The sequence below is a fragment of the Miniopterus natalensis genome, chromosome 11 (genome assembly GCF_054644295.1).
Source record: "Miniopterus natalensis isolate mMinNat1 chromosome 11, mMinNat1.hap1, whole genome shotgun sequence".
Classification (NCBI taxonomy): Eukaryota; Metazoa; Chordata; class Mammalia; order Chiroptera; family Miniopteridae; genus Miniopterus; species Miniopterus natalensis.
In genome coordinates this window covers 69,297,510-69,315,911 of record NC_142091.1, presented here as the reverse complement: position 1 = coordinate 69,315,911, position 18,402 = coordinate 69,297,510, and the positions used below count along the sequence as shown (strand labels likewise).

Genomic DNA, 18,402 nt, shown 5'->3' with positions numbered 1-18,402 from the left:
TTCTCTCCCCCAAAAAAGGTGTGTTGTCCCACAGGATGGACCCTGAAAGGGAGAGGGCTCCTTGGTCAAATAAGTTTGAGAAGTACTGCGTGCTGTGGGCTCACACCCTGGAGGTTCATGACCCACAACAGCATATTAAAGACTTGGGAAGTCCTGCTGTGGAGAAATCTGTTTAGCCTAGTGTTCCCCAATGCACTTGACCATGGGACCGTTTTCCTGTAACTATTAACCTTGCATGAGACACACTGTACACATTTGTCTGACTGGGCCCTCTGCCTTGGTGCCTCTCCCCTTCCCTGCAGGGTGGGCTCCTTTTATTCCACATGGTCCAGCTCATTGTCACCTTCCTCGAAGCCTTCCTGCTGTCCCCTCCTCTCCTTCCCTGTTATGTCTCTATACATTGTCCACATAATCACAGCCCTGGGTCCTCCATTGCTCCAGTGAAGTTCTCGAGGGCTAGGCCCTGTCTCAGTCAGATGTGAATAGAGGGTGCTCAGGAAAGGGCTGTTGGGAGAATTCAGTGATGTCCAGGTGATTGGACATCATTTCTAGTAAGGTGAGTCCCTCGTGTCCCCTTGTTTCTCTGCTTGGTGTAGACTTCTGCTTTGCAGTGGTCCGAGTCATCTCCCTCCTCTCACCCTGGGATGGAGGAGTCTGCCAGGTACAGGGTGATGCCTTTGCTGCCAAGAGCACTGTAAGGACACACTCTCATGCTGGACACTTAGCGGATGCAAGGGAGGGACAGAGGGAGGGAGGGTTCTGGGACCTTGTGACTCCAGAGAAAGGACTAGAGGATAGAGGTTAAGTGCCATGGTTTCCAGGCTCCTAAGAGAGTTGACTTCTAAGTTCTAACATCTGGAAGCAGTGACCTTCATCTCCCCTTGACCTGGCACCTGCAGAGCTGTGTGAGGCTAACACCGGCCAAGTCACTTAAAGCACTTAGCATGGGACCTGACATACTAAGTGCTCCATGAGTGGGGGCTCTGACTTTACCGGCCTCTGCCCCGTTGGGAACTTAGGACAGCTTATGCTGGGGCAGGGGGAGGTGGCTGAAGTAGGGGAGACTAGGCCAACCACCCCTCCCTGTGTCCTTCAGGAGCTGGAGGACCTTCAGAAGGAGCTTCCCCCGTACCTGTGTGGCCTGTCCAGCAGTGACGCGGATGTCCTGGTGTGGCACGCACTCCTCCTGCCCGTGAGTGTCTCTGGGAGCCTGGCCTGGGGTTGGGGTGGCTTAGGCCAGGCGCCTGGGCAGGGGTGGTTAGGACTGGGCAAGAAATTTCCCTGCCTTAGAGTTCTTTTATTTACTGCCTCTGTCATTGGTAGAGGGGTTGCTTCCGAGGTTGAGGCAGAAGAGCTAAAAGACTTCTGGACCTTAGTAGGAGACTCCTTCCTCAAACCAGGAGCTACCAAACCCGCCACAGAAACTTCAGCAGACACATGACATTAAAAAAAAATAAACCTTTTTTTAGTAGCAAATTTATTTATTTTTAAAATTTATTTAGTTATTCTTTCAATTACCGATTACATTCAATATTATTCTGTATTAGTTTCAGGTGCACAGCATAGTGTTTAGACAATCATCTACTTTACAGTGTTCCCCCTGATATTTCTAGTACCCACTTGGCACCCTACAGAGTAGTATTGACTGTATTCCCTATGCTGTACTTTACATCCCCGTGACTATCCCGTAACCACCAACCTGTACCTTTCGGTCCCTTCACCTTTTTCACCCAGTCTGCCAGCCCCCCTCCCCTCTGGCAACCTGTTTTCTATGAGATTGTTTCAGTTTTGTTTGTGTGTTTATATCCTTCAGATTCCACATATAAGTGAAATCATATGGTATTTGTCTTTGACTTATTTCACTTAGCATGATACCCTTTAGCTCATCCATGCTGGTAAGATTTCATTCTTTAAAAAAAAAAGATTTCTTGGACCTTTGTCAAAGGGTAGGGGTAAACTTCCTGTTTCCCATGGTTGGTAGCGGGTAAAGAGTAGTTTCCCCAATTTTGCCAACCTCAAAGTGTTCTCCAGACATTTGTTATATCAAGACAGTCAGCGAAGCTGACATCTACGGAAGCAGCATCGGTAAACGGATGTCAAAATAAAGCACATTTCACCCAATATCCCTAAGGGCCGGGGATAATGGACGCAAAAATGAGTGCATTGAACTGAGAATACTTTCTCCAGGAGCCCATCCTCCAACAGTGGTGGTGCTTAATTACAGCGGAATAGTGTTGTTCAGATTTCAAAGCTTGCAGATAAGATGCAAAAGTCACTTAGCCTTCTGTGAGGCCTCACCTTTGGCCACGTCTCTGCTTCCTGGGTCCCAGCCCCTTGTTATCAAGAACATAAATGCTGAGACATTTTATCTGTTCAGTAGTTGTCCCATCTCTTATTTCAGACACACCCAAGACCACTATGGCTCCTGTTTTGCCTTCTGCCAAGGAAGAGGAGCTCTCTTCATACCCTGACTGCTTAAATGCATATGTAATTCTTTGTCCTGTCTCCTCAGTAACAAAGGTTCTGTAAAAGTCTGGAGCTTTGGCACCAGTATGGACTGGGCTCACCCAGGTTCTGGGGTTCCTTCTGTCTCGGGGTGCAGAGTGTTCATGTTTTGGAGATGTAGAGTTGGCAGCGCTGGGTTCCCATTCCAGAACTGCCACTGTGGCCCTGGGCAAGTTACTTCCATTGAACTTGAGTTTCCTCTTCTGGAAATGGAAATGCTGATAGTCATGAGTTTTCACAATACTTACCATAACAGCTGACACATACGTAGTGCTTGTCATGTGCCAGGCCCTGTTCTAAGTTCTTAGCATAAATTAACTCGTTTAATACTCACATAAGTCCTATGAAGCAGTATATTATTATTCCCATATGGAAGCACAGAGAAGTTAAGTTACTTACCTAAGGTCACTCAGCTAGTGAGTAGCAGAGCCAAGAATCACATGCAGGCAGCGTGGCTCCAAAGTCCACGTAAACCCTACACTCTGCTACGCGAGCTAATATGTATCAAGCCCTTAGCACAGGGCAGCACAGAGTAGGTGCTCAGGCAGACCTTCAGGGTGCTCAAACTCTGGCGGGTTTCCTTCTGGGTCCTAGCAGCCTCCAACCCTTGATCACTCCAGCCCCTGTGTCCGTCCTTCCTTCCTTCCTTCCTTCCTTCCTTCCTTCCTTCCTTCCTTCCTTCCTTCCTTCCTTCCTTCCTTCCTTCCTTCCTTCCTTCCTTCCTCCCTCCCTCCCTCCCTCCCTCCCTCCCTCCCTCCCTCCCTCCCTCTCTCTCTCCCTCCCCTCCCTTCCTCCCCTTCCTCCCCTTTCTTTTTCTTTCTTTTAAATCATAGTAAAATACACATGACAGTATTTCCCGTCTTAGTCATTGTTACGTTTACGGTTCAGTAGCCCTGGGTACATTCACATTCTTGTGTAACCATCACCACCATCCATCTCCAGAACTTTTTCATCTTCCCAAAACTCTGTACTCATGAGTAGTCTCCCCATTCTTCCTTCCCTCCAGTCCCTGGTAACTAATTTTCTAATTTATGTCTATGAGTTTGACTATTCTAAGTATCTCACAAAAGTGGAATCATTCAAAAGGTGTTCTTTTTTTGTCTAGCTTGTCTCACTTAGTGTCTTCAGAGTTCTTCCATGGTGTGGCACGTGTCAGAATCTCCTTTTCAAAGCCGAGTAATATCCCATTGTGCGCAAGGCCATGTTTTCCTTCAGCAATCCTCCGTAGGTGGGCATTTTTGGGTGGTTTCAACCATTCACTATAGTGAGTAATGCAGCTATACCCATGGGTGTTCCAGTACCTGTTTGAGTCCCTGCTTTCACTTCTTTTGAGTATATCCCCAGAATTGGAATTGTTGAATCACATGGTAACTCAGTTTAACTTCTTAAAAACCCACTGTACAGTTTTCACAGTGGCTGCCTGCCCTATTTTACATCTCCAATCCCCTGAGCTCTTACAGTTTCCTTGCTTTCTCCATTTCCTCACCCCCAACCACGGCATTCCTCTGTATTTGCTAACAGCTCCCAAACCGAGGATGCGTGTCATCCTCTCCCGTAATTCTCATCAGAGGCTTTAAAGCCGAGATGACCATTTGCGACAACATGGATGGACCTTGAAGGCAGACGGGGGAAGATAAATACTGTGTGATCTCACTTACATGAGGAATCTAAAAACAAAAGTGAAAGCCAAAAAACCCCCAAACTTCCAGAAAAAGAGATCAGACTTGTAGTTGCCAGAGGCAGAGGGTGGAGGGAGGGGGAAATAAAAGAAAGTGGTCAAAAAATGCAAACTTCCAGTTACAAGGTAAGTGCGTGCTAGGGATGTAACGTACAATATGAGGACCGTAGCTGACACTCCTGCAGATCTGTAAGGAAGTTGCTAAGACATGAGATCCTAAGAGTCCTCATCACAAGGAGAAACACATTTTTTTTCTTCTTTTCATTATATCTATATGAGAAGTTAAGTGTTAGCTGACCTTGTTATGGTAATTACTCCACAATATATGTAAATCGAGCCATCATGCTATACACCTTAAACTTTTATAGTGATGTGTGTCAATTATTTCTCCATAAAACTGGGGAAAAAGTGAATTATCAATACAAAAGAAAGCTGAGGTGGTCCTTAGAGCTTATCTAGTCAAACTTGACCCATTTTTCAAATGAGGAAACTGAGGCCTAGGAATGGGAGGCACTGGCCCAGGTCACACAGCAAAAGCCAGGATCTGACTGGTGACCCCAGGCCAGCGTTCTTTTGTGATTCCACTCTTCCACTCACCCGTGGCTCAGTTGCCAAATGAATGCAGGTACCGTCATGATTCTTTTTAGGAGTGGAGTAGAGGATGCTTGGAACTTGGGGTGGGAGCAGGGAAGGGGGAAACCAGACCAAGGCCCGAGGAGGAAAGCGATCTTTTCAGAGCAGCCCTGCCTCGGGATGGAGCTTCACCCTTTTTCTTATACAGGAGAAGCCGCCGTACAACCTCAGGGCCTTCAGACTGTGCATCAGCTTCCCCGAGGAGTATCCGTTATTCCCCCCCACGGTGACGTTCCTAACCAAGATCTACCACCCTAACGTGGACGTCAGCGGCCAGGTGTGCCTACCCATCATCAGCAATGACAACTGGAAGCCTTATACCAAGGCCTACCAAGGTGGGCTGGGCCCGGCCCACAGGGAGGGCCAGTGCTGGAGCGGGGTTACAGGGCTGGTTTTAGGTCAGAAAAGCCCAAAAGAGAGGAGATAAAAATTGTGGGTCTTAGCAGAGTCAGTCATTGGATAAAGGGCCGCGTCCTGAGATACCTGCTCCTGCCTCGGTTCTTTACCTGGGCAGGTGCAACAGCAGCGTGGCTGTGGGTGGTGGGAGAGAGGCAGCTGGGCTGTAGAGGGAAGGGCTGGGGCTAAGAAGGCTGCTGCTCTCTATCTGTGGGCCTTGGTGAAGTCTCCACTCCTTTCCGGGGCTCAGTGCCCTAACTGACAGTTGAGGGGATTGGCCCCGTAATGATAATCCACATCACTGAATTAAGCATGTTCAGCACAATACAGAGAACTTCACATATAACTTCATTTAATCCCCTGAGCAACTCCATGGAGCACACTAAGGCCCAGAGAGGGGAAGCACTTTCCTAAGGTCACTCAGCTGGCGAGTGGCAGCGCTGGGATTCGAAGCCGGGCTTAGCTGACTAGCGCAGTGCCGTCCAGCAGGACTTTCTGCTGTGATGGGAATATTGTGTGGCTGCACTGTCCAGTTCCATAGTCACTAGCCACGTGTGGCTATTGAGCACTTGAAATGTGGCCAATGCGACTGAGGAACTGAGTTCCCAATTGTAGCTCGTTTTAATTAATTTAAATTTAACCACACGTGGCTAGTGGTTCAAGTCAATGTGTGATCTATCCTGCCTCTGGACCATCTCAGGAGTTCTCAGCCCTGGCAACAAGGATCTTGGGGCAAGGGTGGGGTGTGCTCCTTGGATGACCTTTAGGGGTCCGTGAAGCACTCTTACCTCAGAGCTGCATGTTTGTGCGCATGCGATGTGCCTGGGGAGATGGGCCCCTGCCTTCTCCGGGCTCCCAAAGGCATCTGTGAAAGATCAGGAGCAACCAGGCAGTAGTGGTGCCTAGTCTTTAGCCTCAGAATCTCTTTTCCCAAATAAACGTTTATTTGGAATCCTAATATCAAACAGAGGAAAACAGAGTGGTTGTTGTTGAAAAAGGAGTGGGACCCAGACACCCCATGTATCTCACCGTGGAACATAGTTTGATAACCCCTTATAGAACCAGTCAGGCCTTTGGCATCGTCAGCCAGGGATGTGAGGGGCATTCAATTTGGTTGTAGAGTCACCCTGAGAGATAGGACTTCCTTGGGCATTCCCGGGGAGTGAGCATGGAGTTTCAGGGGGATCTGAGAGTGGGCAGCTAGCGGGCCCCTCCCAGGATATTTCTCCCTGTCTTCATGTTTTGACCTGGCCTCTCTCCCCAGTCTTGGAAGCCCTCAACGTGCTGGTGAATAAGCTGGACCTGGAGGAGCCCCTGCGCCTGGAGCTTGCTGACCTGCTAACACAGGACCCAGAGCAGTTCAACAGGAGAGCCGAAGAGTTCACCCTTAAGTTTGGAGAGCAGCGGCCCTCCTAACTTTAGTTCTGTCCCTCTGCAACAGACCCTGTCGGCCTGATGGACAGACACACTTTATGGACTGGGACCAGAGCTCTTGATTGCCCATTTTCTGCTCAGTTTTTCTGTTTTCTTCCTTCTTAGGTTGTTAGTCGTTAGTTGTGTGTGTGGTAGGTGTGGACCCAGTTCTAGGTTCACCTGGCCACAGATGTGCTTTCCCTCTCCCTTTCTGTGCTCCAGAGCCAGGCAGTTTAGTTTCACAGAGTCACAGGCCAGATCTCACTGGTGGCTCCATCTTAGGGGTCACCTTCCAGGCCAGCTCGCAGGAAGTGAGCCCAGCAGCCAACCAGAATCGTAGGGGCAGGAGGCAGAGCACATGGAACGGATTTGCAGTTGGGTGATTTGCAGTTGGGTGATTTGTTGATTACACGTGTAGATTTAGGGGCTAAACCTGTTCTTTTCTACTGATGAATCACTAAGTTGGGTAGGGAATGTCCAGCCCTCGAAATCATTTGGTCTGGCCCTGCCTAAGAGAAGCAGTTCCAGCCATCATGTTAGGGGTGAGTTAATTAAATGTTTGACCAAATATAGCAGGCTAATTTTTAAGCTGATAGTTTGTATGGCCCGAGAATGATGTTATAAGTATCCAACTGCCCTTGACAGAAAATAGGTTCCCCACTCCTGCACTAAGTGAAGAATCTGATCTCTATCCCAGAAATCTGACTACATGGTTTCCAAACCACTTGCATACTATTAGATTGTCACTTCCTGGGGACCAGGCCTTAGGTTAGGAGGAATGGCCCCTCCAGTCCAGGGGGAGTCACAGAAACCATGTGTTCTTCCAGCCATTAAAGTCACAGATGACTTGTGGAGTCTGACTCGGTGTTCATTGAGGGGATGGAGTGGTTTCGTCAGGAGAAGCGGAGTCTGGGGGTTTAGCTGCTGCCTAATAAAAGGTGTGACCCTATTGCCCATGAACTGATGGCCTCAAGCCTCAGGTAACCCCAAGGTTACATTGTGGGACCACAAGGGACTGGGCCATTCTGGCCAGCGGGACCGTCAACACATCCACAGGGGTATGTCCTCATTTTATAGATGAGACAGCGGAGGCACAGGACACTTCAGTGGATTGCCAGGTCACCTCCTGCCTTAGCGCCAGCTGGTTTTCATTTTTGTGTTTTTCATGGGCTGTTCTCATCAGCACAGCATTGCCCAAGTGGCTGATTAAGCCAGACAGGATTGTTCGTAGGACATTGTTATCAGCTCCTCAGTTCGTCTCTAATTAGCAATGGAAAGACAGAAACAAGCCACAACTTCAGCCAGAGTTGGAGGGATGAACTTAACCTGAAGGAAGAACTTTCTGGGCGACGGTTCTGAGCTCCTGGAAAACCATCTGCTCTTAAGAAACAGAAGTGTGGGGTATCATTCACTGCAGGCCCCACTAGCCTAGTTTGGGTGAGATTTTTAGAGCATCTTCTAGTCCAGCCCTGCCCTGGAATTCTCTGATCTGGGAGACGTGTGGAAAGAGGGAAGAGACTTGAGAAAAGTGCCACTGATGGCTCAAAATGTAAGATTTGTTTTCACTCTTGGCCACCACTTACTGAACACTTATGTGACAGGCACCAGGCAAGGCTTTTTGTTCATTTCATTATTTCATTCAACCCTCAACACCTCCATGAGGTTCGAACTCCTTTTTTCCACAATCAGATGGTGAACAGGTTCAGGTAGGTTAACTCACTAGCCCAAGGTCACACAGCCAATTATGGTGGGACCCAGGCCATTGTTCTTCCCCAGATGCCTTTCATGCTTGTAGAAAAGATTGTGTCAGCCCTGGCCCATGTGGCTCAGTTGGTTGGGCGTTGTCCAGTGCACCTTTGGAAGGTTGCCAGTTCAATTCTGGGTCAGGGCACATGTCTAGGTTTTGGGCTCAATCCCCGGTAGGGGGCCTTTGGGTGGCAGCCAACTGATCGATGTTTCTCTCTCTCTCCCCCTCTTCCTTTGTCTCTAAAAGTCAGTTTAAAAATCCTTTTAAAATAATTGTGTCAGGTGAGGAAATGTCAGGTGAGAAACCCTGGCAGCCAGGGTTTATTATCCCAGAGTGAGAGGTTCCTGGGTGGGATGGGGAGGGAACACTGAGGGGCCAGACAGGATTTTACAAAAGCACTTTTAATGCAGTTAAGACTGGAGCCACCTGCCTTTGCCCAAGCCCCGGATGTCTTGTCGCTGGAGCAGAAGGAAGCCTTGGGGCTGTGGCTGGTCAGCTGGGCACCCTGCCCACCTCTGCCCACAGGGTTGGTCAGCTCCTCATTTCTTCTTGGTCTTCACCAGTCCCTTCTGCACTAGGCTGCGGTACAGCTCTTGGATGTAGGTGTAGACACACTTGGAGTCAGGCACTGCCAACCGTACCATGTCATCCACCTCCAGCAGCTGGGCACAGTCGGCCAGTTTCCTGAGAGGCAGAGGTGGGGTGGGGCGAGGAACAGAGCCAAGGTGAAGAATATGGGAGCTAGGGGGAGGGGTGGGGGCAGCCCAGCAAGGACGAAGTGTGTGTGGGAGCTGGGAGTCATTTAGCCCAACTATCCCATTGTACAGATGAGGAAACTGAGGCCCCAACAGTCAAAACTGACAGTCTGATTCCAAAGCCACATTTTCATTGCCCTGTGGCTTCCTGTGGAGCAGGACCCTCTGGTCTCCAGTTCTACATTAACCCACCCCTCCCACATGCTTCTTCACCTGTCCTCTGGAAGGCCAGGCCCCTCAGGAAGAGTTTAAAGGACAGAACCCCTATCCTAGCTAGAGTCTCGTTTACAACTGCACCATCTCCATCTTCACTCAGTCTCCATGTATTTTCTGAGGGAATTCAGCACTGAACAAAACCCAGTCTTCCCTGCTGTTGTGTTACTGACATTCTCATGGCAGAAGACAGTGATCAGACACATGAAATAGATGGTACATCGCATGGTGAGAGCTGCTAGGGAGGAATATAAGGCAGGGAAGGGAGGCAGAGTACATTCCTGTGTTGGCAGTATTTTTAAAAGGGTGCTCGGGGAAGGTCTCTTAAAAGGAGTAAATCATGTACATATCTTGAGGAAGAGGATTCCGGGCAGCAGAAATAGCGTGTGCAAAGGCCCTGAGGTAGGCGTGCTTGATGTGTTTGAAGTTAGCAGCAAGTCCTTTCTAACTTCCCAGCTGCTCTTTGGGCAACGTGCCACTCCTGGCTTTGCTAAGGAGGATAATCTGAGCTAACCACTGCTGGGGCCTTGCTACCCATGTGCCAGGAGCTTTATCAAGTGTTTCCCCTTGAACGGTCTCATTTACACCTCCAACCGTCCTCAACCAGCAGAAGAGGAACCGGAGACTCAGAGTGTTTTGGGGATTTGCCCAAGGTCGAAGTGAGTGACCTAGCTGGGACTCAACCCCAGGCTGGCCTGATGCCCCTGGCATCCATGCCCTGAAGCCAGGCCTCGGCAGCCCCAGCCTGCCAAACTGCTGTGGGTGCTGGCAGTAGGAGAAACCAGGGTCCCAGCAGAAATCCTCCCTTGGGGCTGAGACAGCTGGGCCGAAACCCAAGCTGGACTGGCCTGGGTGCCAGGGGAGGAGCACAGGCTGGAGGATTTCGAAGAATGGGACGGGCTCTCTGCTACCAGTGCAGTGAGTTCGGCTTCTGGGCGTGGGTCCTGTGCCCCTCCACAGGGGAGGGGGGTCATGCTCCTCCAGCAGCACAGCTGACGGAGCCCGCTGGGGGCTTCAGCACTGGCTGCTCCCCTGTCATCCCCGGACTCCATGGGAATCAGCGTAGAGTTCTAGAACAGGGCCATAAGGTGCGACGGCCCTGGCAGGGGCCACCTGACTTGGCACACTTAATCTTCACTCTAACCCAGAAGGGTGGTTAAGTCAGCTACTGAGGGTCACAGAGCTAAAGAGGAAGGTGGCAGGATTCAAACTCAGCACCTCGACCTCTACTCTCCACCCTCAATACCCACGGTCCCCACCACATTGCTGTTGTCTGATGCCTCCTGTCAGCCCTGATCATTCCTTCTGCCTTCCTGTGGCTCTGCCTGGCTCGGAACCAAGGCCAGGCAACTGCAGGAGGAGGAGAATGACCCATGTCCCCCAGGCCAGGGACACCTGGTCAGGACGGAGCTGCATGCCCGTCTCACTTGGAGCGCTCAGTCCCGACCAGGAGCTCACTTTCCAATCCCAGTTCTGCCACAACTCTCCTGTCAGACCCAGGATGTCACAAAACTTATCTCTACCTGTATCCACACTCCGGGATTGCTGTGAGGCTTGAATGGGGTAAGGCCAAGGAACGCACTTAGAACACCTCGCAGACAATCGCTCTCAATACATGTGCCCTGTTATCATCGTTAAAATTCTGAACCCCTGAGCCCCCCACCCCAGGGCACTCATCTCTTCCCTTGGCAGGATAGTGTGAGACTGGAAGGAATCCTCCGGAACATCAAGTCTGGTGATTTCAAATGGCACTCTTGGTCCCCTAGGGCCCTACAGACGTGCTTCAGGGACCATCTTGGGAAAGGAGGTTGGGCATTAAGCTCTAGGAATCCCCCCAACCCAAAAAGATTCTCCTTTAATCTCTTCTATGTGGGGCATTCATTTAATATTTTGTTTGAGGAATCTGCTGGGAAAAAAACACCCATTTGAAAAGCCCAGACCAATATCCAATGTTCTCATTTTGCTGACAGGGACATGCAGGCCCAGAGAGGGGGAGATTGCTGTCTCCAGCTTCCCTGTAGGTTGATGGCCAGGCTGGACAGGACCAGATGGCTCAGCTTCCCAGACCAGGGTGCTGCTAACATCTGCAGTGACCTCTGCCCTGTCCAGAGCTTTAGAAATATCCCCAGAGTTGCCCTCATTGGCCACACCCTCTGCACACAGCCCTGTCTCTACCAGGTGGCTCAGAAGCCTCTCCCTGGGGCCATCAGGAGGTGTTCAGGCCTTGGCGTGTGGAGATGGAGACGTTGGGCTAAGGCTGGCTTTAGTGCTTTGGTGGCGGGAGTGCCTCCCCCTGCCCCACCTGGCAGTCGCGCAGCCGCTTCTGCCTCTCAGGTTCTTTCTTGGGCCACACTGTTCCTCACAGCCTCTTGCCTTTCCAGTACCACCCATTTCTCCCTCCCACCACCACCCCTGGCACCCAGCTATGAGTCTCAGTAATAAAGCCTCCTCCAGGTCCCAAAGCGAATAATAATTATCTTAACATCTGTGACTTCATTTATTATCAGGCAGGAGCAGCAGCTAAGATATTTTTGAAGTGTTTTCTGTGGGTTAGGACTGACATAGGGACTTATTTACTCAGTTCTCACAATAGCCCTGAGGAAGAGGAAACCTCGTGCCTATTTTAAAGATCAGAATATGGAGGCTCAGAGAGGTTAAGGAGCCTGTCCAAGATCACACAGCCAACAAATGGCCGAGTCAGAATCTGGCCCCAAATCTCCCTACCACCCTGTCTAAAACAGCAGACCCAACCCTCCTCCTCTCTATCTCTGCCCCCCCCCCCCGCCAGCACTGTCGTTATAGCACCTATCCCCCGCCCCATATTTCCTACGTGTGTCTATGATCCCTCTCGCCCCGGAGTATAAGCCACGGACAAGCAGGGATTATCTGCTGCTTTGTCCTGAAGTTCTTGGCGGTCGTAAGCTGTTGGCTACACCAATGTGCGGCCACATCCCCCGACCCGTGAGGGCAGGCCTGTCTATGCGCCCCGGCGCCCCCCCTCTGGCCCTGCTGCGGCTTACTCTGCGGTGGAGAAGGCCAAGGTGAAGTTGTGCCGGCGTTTGGTGGGGTCCAGCTCGGCGTAGTCAAAGGCATCGGGGAAGAACTTGTGGATGAGCGCGCAGAAGGCCATGCCGCTGCTCCAGCTGGACGAGAAGTTCTGGATGTCCACGTGCTGCGGGCGGGGACAGGCGGCCTGTGAGCTCCCAGCCTCTGGGCTCTGAGCCACGCACATCCTCCGCCCACTGCCGCCCTGGGGAAGGGTCCCGGTGCCCTGCGCACCTCGTAGTTTCTCGTCATGGCCCGGCACCACTCCAAGAGCATGTTCTTGACACTGCCGATGGCCGCCCCGGCTGCCTTCGGGTTCCGGAACAGGGCCGTGGGCCCCGAGGCTGCCCTGTGAGCGGAGGCAGGGAGAAGGCCAAGCCACAGAGGTAGGAGGCCACCGAAGGCCTCATCAGGGAGGAGCCCCAGCCCGTGTCCACCCTCCCACCTTGGCTTGGGCTGTTCCCACCCCCTGGGCCTCCCTCCGGCCAACCCACGGTCCCTGGGGAAGCCCAGCTTAGCCCGCTTCTCGCCTGCACCCTACCCGCCAAACTTGTCCACGATGGCTTTGCGGTTCTGTGCGCGGGCTCCCCGAGGCCTGGCGGGGGCTGGCACCCTGCGTTCCGGTGCCTTCTTCTCCTGTGAGGGAGGGGGTTCCGAGGGACTCTGGGGCACCTCGCTGTGTGAAGGCTCACTATGTGGAAAGGTTCAGAGACCAGTGAGAGGGCTGGGACCAGCCAGTGCAGGATACAGGGAGGAGTCAGGGGCTGGCTGGGGGTGGGGGTCCCTGCGGTCTGAAGGGGCTGCACAGTTGGGGCACCTATTCTTGGCACCCGTTTCCTCTGTGCCCAGCACTGGGAGGGCCCGGGAGGTGCAATGAGCATGTGGTCTGGCAGGACGTGAGGGCAGAACTCCGGCAAGTCTGAGGTCTGACCTGAGTTTGAATCTTGACTTTGCCTCTTATTTGCTGTGTGATCTTGGCATTGTTCATGTTACTTCTCTGAGCCTCAGCTTCCTCATCTGTAAAATGGGGGCAAGAACACGCCTAGCTGAAAGGTGCCCTAAGGCTGAGAAGGGGGATGGAGAGTGAGCTGCATAACTGCCTGACGCTCAGTGAGTATCCCGTTGTCTTTCTTTGAGAAACTAACACGGAGTGGGTCTCGGGTCAAAATAAAGGGAGATTCTTCTAATGACTAGAGTTGGGCGGTGGCAGGAATCAGGCTTATTTTCTCCAGCACCCGCCGGGCACCAGGCACTGTGCTAAGTGCTTTGCACACATTACATCGTTTGAGCCTCACACTGATCCTGCGAGGGAGGTACAGTTACTGCGCCCACTTCACAGATGAGGAGAGGCAAAGTGCCATGGCCAAGGTCACACAGCTGGTAAGTGGCAGAGTTGTCCAAACTCAGGCTTTCCGCTCATGCTCTGTGGATGGTGCTGGCACCATGGAAACATGCTGAGCAGCAGGATGAGGGCCTCTGTAAGACCTGTCAGGGAGGCTGAGGGGCCAGTGATGGAGGGGAGGTGGACCGGGTGTCCTGCATGCTCCCTTGGCTCCAAGCTCTGGCTCCTTCAGTTTCCTGGGATCTGCCTGGGAAAGGGGCTAAATGCCAGGAACCCTGGAATTCTGAGATCGGGTGCTGGGGAGGGGAGATTTTGAAGGGAGCAGGTGTAAGGGGGATTTGGAGCCAAGACCCTGGGGTTGGACATTACCTGGCTGAAGGACTGGTCTCTCCAGAAGCTGCGGTGTCTGGGCCCAGCCCATCTGCAGGAAAGGAGCAGGGGGCAGGGAAGTGGGTCTATCGTGACCGCTCCCTGCACGCCCCTCAGGCGAGCCCCTGCAGCAGCCCGTGGGCTCCTGGCTCTCACTCACCTGGGCTGAGGCCTTGGCCCTCCTCTGTGGGGCTCTCGGGCCATTCCTCAGGGGAGCTGGGGGTCACCCCTGCCCCTTCCTCGGACTCTCTCTCCACGCTCTGGTCCTGCTCTTCATTGGGACCACCTGACTCCTGGAACCAGCATGATCTGGGTGAGCTTATAGTCACACAAGCGCCTGCCCAGGGTTTTGTGAGGACTTCAGAAGGATCTGCAAGGCAGCCTGGGACACGGGGCAGCAGCCCCCACCCCAGGCTCTTGATACCCGTGGGAGGAAGACTGGACTTTCCCCAGGAAATAAAGCAGAGGGGCCTTGCTTCCCTGGGGGCAGGGGCTCCAGGACGCCGTGGGGCCTCCTCCCTCCTCTCTCCTGTCTCACTCACCACCTCCTCCCTCGTGTCACTCTCCTGTGGTTCAGCCTTGGCCTCATCTTCCCGAGCAGGCTTCTTCTCAGAGTCCAACTTGGCCTCTGGGACACTGGCCTTCGCCTGGGCTTCAGCCTTGCGCTCCTCTGTCTTGTCGCTCTCCTCCTGAGCGGCTGTCGTAGCCTCCTGCTCCCCGGCGGCCTCCGTGGCTCCTGCCCTGGCCTCCTGCTCCCCGGCGGCCTCCGTGGCTCCTGCCCTGGCCTCCTGCTCCCCGGCGGCCTCCGTGGCTCCGGCCCTGGCCTCCTGCTCCCCGGCGGCCTCCGTGGCTCCTGCCCTGGCCTCCTGCTCCCCGGCGGCCTCCGTGGCTCCGGCCCTGGCCTCCTGCTCCCCGGCGGCCTCCGTGGCTCCGGCCCTGGCCTCCTGCTCCCCGGCGGCCTCCGTGGCTCCGGCCCTGGCCTCCTGCTCCCCCGCGGCCGGCTTCAGCTCAGCCTTGGCCTCCACGTTGGCTTCCTCCCTGGATTCGGGCTTGGCTGCCTTCTCCTCAGCCTTCTGCTCCTCAGCGGCCAACACCGTCCCCTCTTTCCCCTCAGCCTCCTTGGGCTCAGATTTGGTCTCTTCTTTCCCATCAGTCGTCTCCTGAGGAGCCTCTTTGGTCTCTTCCTCCCCACCGTCCTCCTTTGGAAGCTCAGCCTCCGCTTCGGACTCCACCTTGACCTCAGGCGGCCCACTGGCTTCCCCCCGGGGTTCCGCTGGACCATCCTCGGCGGGAGCTCCTTCCTGCTCCCCTGCCCTGTCCGGAGGCCCCTCTGTGCCGCTGCTCCCCACGCAGCCTTTGGCCTCCTCTGCTGAGGCTTCACCTCCCGGCGTCCCCGGGGTCCCTGCGGCTGGGGAGACAGTGGTCGCATCCTCAGAGGGCTTCCCTTCCTTCTGCTCCATCTCTGGAAAGAGAAGACAAGCAGGCCTGGTCATGCCCCATCCTGCATGAGGGGAAGGCCAGCCCTCAGACAGCGATGGCCCGGAGGCTGGAGGCCTGGGGCTCAGTCCTGGGTCCCCCCTACTCGGACATGTGACCCGAGCATCCACTTTCCGGGGGTGAAATGAAGGGGCTGAGCGCTGCTTCCCCAGAGGCGGGGAGTGGGCTGGCTGGTCTGCTGTTGGGTGGTGGTCACCTACCGCCCTCTGCAGGTTGTGGCTGGGCTTTAAAGAACATTCGGTCACATTCTGCCTTTTCAGTGCTTTGGGCCGCTTCGGGATTAAGCCCCGAGGGGCTGCAGTTCCGCGCTAGCCTTCTGACCCGCGGGGAGGACCAGACCTCAGCGCAGAGCCCAAAGCAGGCAGGAGCTTTTAGACAGAATTTAATAATACTGGCTTGTCTCCACAGTTTCCATTTCCAATAGCGACATAATGTTTCTTTTTTAAAAACAACAACACACATTTATTGAATTTAAAAGTAAGTTAATTCGGAGGAAGCCATTCAGGACAGCAGGATACAGGTGGTACAGATGGAGCTAAATCTTGGAGGTGGTGTAAAAATGCCTGAAATGTGGGAGCCCTGGGCCAGCTGGTCTCAGCCTCTGCCAGCTCTGCCAGCCTCTGGTTCTAGGAAAAGGTGGGCCTGGGCACGGAAAGGTTTCCTTTGGTGAAGGACAGAAGCTACTCTCTCTAACCTCTGCAGGGAAACGTGATCCTTCAACCGCTTAGAGGTGGTGAGGGGAGGGCGATTATGACACCTTAACTTGGAGTTTCCTATTCAAGTACAGTATATACTCGAGGATCTATAATAACAGGTGGATGGGGGGTGTGGGGCCAGCTCCTTCATCTCCTGCCCTTTTTGGGGGTCTGTTTACAAAAAAAAACGATCCCCAAATAGTGATCAGGGCATGACTCAGGCAGCAAGAAAAGTAGAGACTCCTGTCATCAGCTAAAAATACCTCCTGCCCTCTGAAGTGCCACCGTTCTCGGTGATAGTTCCCAGGGCACTTGGGTAATTGGGACAGAGGCAGGAAGATAGGCAAAGGAGGGCCAAGGCTCTGTTCCTGGGGTCCCCGGATTCGTGCCCCCCCAGTTTCCTAGGAAGCAGGCTGGAATTGGCGAAGGTGTTCACACTGTCCTCCAGCTCTGCCCCTTCCGCCACAGCCCCCTCATGGTCCCGCATCTCCACATGGATTAGAGTTAGAGGGGACAGATGAGCTGGGACATGGATGCAGGTGGAGCTGGCCTTGACCTCCATCTCTCAGTCACTCACTCTGAGACCTGAGCATATCCCTTTGCCTCTCTGGCCTCAGAGTCCACCAACAATGACAGGATTGGTCTAGACCAGGTTTTCCGAACTGTGTTCTAGGGAAAATTAGGGTCGCCTAACACATTAATAGGGGCTGGGGGGCAGGGGACAGACAGGATTTAGTCTATGGCTAAGGTTGTTCCAGAAAGAACCTCCTCTTTAGGAATATCCAACTTCATTAGCGCTTAGATACCCCATAGTAAAGAAACCTTAACTTGCTATTCCCCAGACTTCTTTGTGGATTTTTTCTCTTGTTTTCTTTTCTCTTTTTGCTGTTTTTCCTGAGGCGCCCCTACCACCCCCTCAAGCAAAGTTGTGTTTAGCAGGAGAAAGTGTGGCCAACGCTGGTCTGAATGACCCACACAGTCCCTTCCTGCCCTGTGCTCTTGTTTGGAAGGTGGTGTGACATAGTGGTGACAATCATTGATTCGGGAGTCGTCCTACGATGGGGTCCCAGCTCCCACTATACACTAACTGTGTGTGACCTTGAGCAAGCTACCTGCCCTTCTGGTGTTCTGATTTTTGGAGGTAAAAATAGGTCTTGATACATAGGGATGGTGGAAGGCTAAGGGAACCAATGCATAGGGAATATTTTGAGGCCTGCCTGGTGTGGAGGGAAAGCTCAGTACATGCCAGCTCCTACTGTGTAGGTTGGCTTCTGCCCAGCCCTGTGCCAGGTTACGGTCCTGACAGGGCCATGAGGGCATTTAGTTGGTGAGATAAGGCAAAGAGAGCTGAACACCATTAAGTTGATAACAAGCCCCTACCTCAAAGTGTGGTAGTAACTGGCTGAGACATAGCAAAGTGCTGCAACGATCCTTCCCTTCACTTCTGTGCCACACACTCAGGGTGGTGGAGGGGAAGGAGGTGCACACGCACATGTACACACACACACACACACCCCTCAGCCATGCTGTGTGCTCATCACCTTGGCTCTCCACCCTCCAGGCTTGTCATAAATGCACAAAGAGTGAAGACACTCAGAATGCTCGGAAACCAGAATAACCCCCCCAACCCCAGCATTAGCAACTCTTGAGCAGCTTACAGCCGCATAATGCTCGCTTTACCTCATTCCCCTCTAACCCTGGGAACAGGGGGGATTGGCCCCACTGTACACATTAGGGATCTGAAGCTGAGGAAGTTGAAGCCCCTTGATTAAAGTCATAGGACAATTAAATGGCCAAACCATACCTAGAACCCAGGTCTCCTGACAACCAGCCCGGAGCCTGTGCCAAAGATGCTGCTCCACCAGGTGCTCGGCCAGTGTCCCTTCAAAGGCTCTGGCCCAGAGTGCAGAGCTCCCCATGGGTGGGTGAGGCCAGTCAGACATGGCTGAGGAGTTCGGCTCTCTCTCTTTCCTCCCTCCTTCCTTCCCCAGGAAGCCTTCCTACCATCTCTGTTCTGTATCCGAAGCAGCACTGCAGACAGCTCCCCTCACCCCTCCCTGTTGCTCTTGGTGGACCGGAAGGAAAAGAACCCAGGAGCCCGAGTGTGTAGATGA

General features: G+C 53.1%; 2 protein-coding genes across 6 annotated transcripts; one reads left to right on the top strand and one right to left on the bottom strand.

Annotated features, from left to right (window-relative positions):
* Positions 1–946: 946 nt before the first annotated feature.
* UBE2L6 (ubiquitin conjugating enzyme E2 L6) lies at positions 947–7,003 on the top strand. Its single transcript, XM_016200536.2, has 3 exons — positions 947–1,192; positions 4,965–5,151; positions 6,477–7,003. The coding sequence occupies exons 1-3, from the start codon at positions 971–973 to the stop codon at positions 6,626–6,628; spliced, it is 561 nt and encodes a 186-aa protein (XP_016056022.2). The 5' UTR covers positions 947–970; the 3' UTR covers positions 6,629–7,003.
* A 1,784-nt stretch (positions 7,004–8,787) lies between these two features.
* SMTNL1 (smoothelin like 1) lies at positions 8,788–15,556 on the bottom strand. 5 transcript variants are annotated; one of them, XM_016200447.2, is made up of 8 exons: positions 15,077–15,556; positions 14,585–14,809; positions 14,257–14,386; positions 14,097–14,148; positions 12,927–13,076; positions 12,620–12,734; positions 12,361–12,512; positions 8,788–9,056 (listed from the first exon to the last, which is right to left on the bottom strand). In XM_016200447.2, the coding sequence occupies exons 1-8, from the start codon at positions 15,554–15,556 to the stop codon at positions 8,912–8,914; spliced, it is 1,449 nt and encodes a 482-aa protein (XP_016055933.2). In that variant the 3' UTR covers positions 8,788–8,911. The 5 variants fall into 5 exon arrangements, with proteins under 5 accessions (XP_016055933.2, XP_087678502.1, XP_087678504.1 ...); XM_087822376.1 differs by having other exon boundaries at positions 14,257–14,389; positions 14,639–14,860; positions 15,095–15,556; XM_087822378.1 differs by having other exon boundaries at positions 14,257–14,389; positions 14,639–14,821; positions 15,095–15,556.
* Positions 15,557–18,402: the final 2,846 nt, after the last annotated feature.

What these genes read in the sequence shown, in the direction of transcription:
- UBE2L6 (XM_016200536.2), top strand. Translation starts at nt 971, where the DNA reads ATGAGTGGGGGCTCTGACTTTACCGGCCTCTGCCCCGTTGGGAACTTA. An exon ending in GGCACGCACTCCTCCTGCCC is followed by an intron (nt 1,193 to 4,964) that starts GTGAGTGTCTCT and finishes TTTCTTATACAG; the next exon opens with GAGAAGCCGCCGTACAACCT. An exon ending in TTATACCAAGGCCTACCAAG is followed by an intron (nt 5,152 to 6,476) that starts GTGGGCTGGGCC and finishes CTCTCTCCCCAG; the next exon opens with TCTTGGAAGCCCTCAACGTG.
- SMTNL1 (XM_087822375.1), bottom strand. Translation starts at nt 15,556, where the DNA reads ATGGAGCAGAAGGAAGGGAAGCCCTCTGAGGATGCGACCACTGTCTCC. An exon ending in ATCGTGGACAAGTTTGGCGG is followed by an intron (nt 12,735 to 12,926) that starts GTAGGGTGCAGG and finishes CTCCGCTCACAG; the next exon opens with GGCAGCCTCGGGGCCCACGG. An exon ending in CCATGACGAGAAACTACGAG is followed by an intron (nt 12,513 to 12,619) that starts GTGCGCAGGGCA and finishes CCCCGCCCGCAG; the next exon opens with CACGTGGACATCCAGAACTT.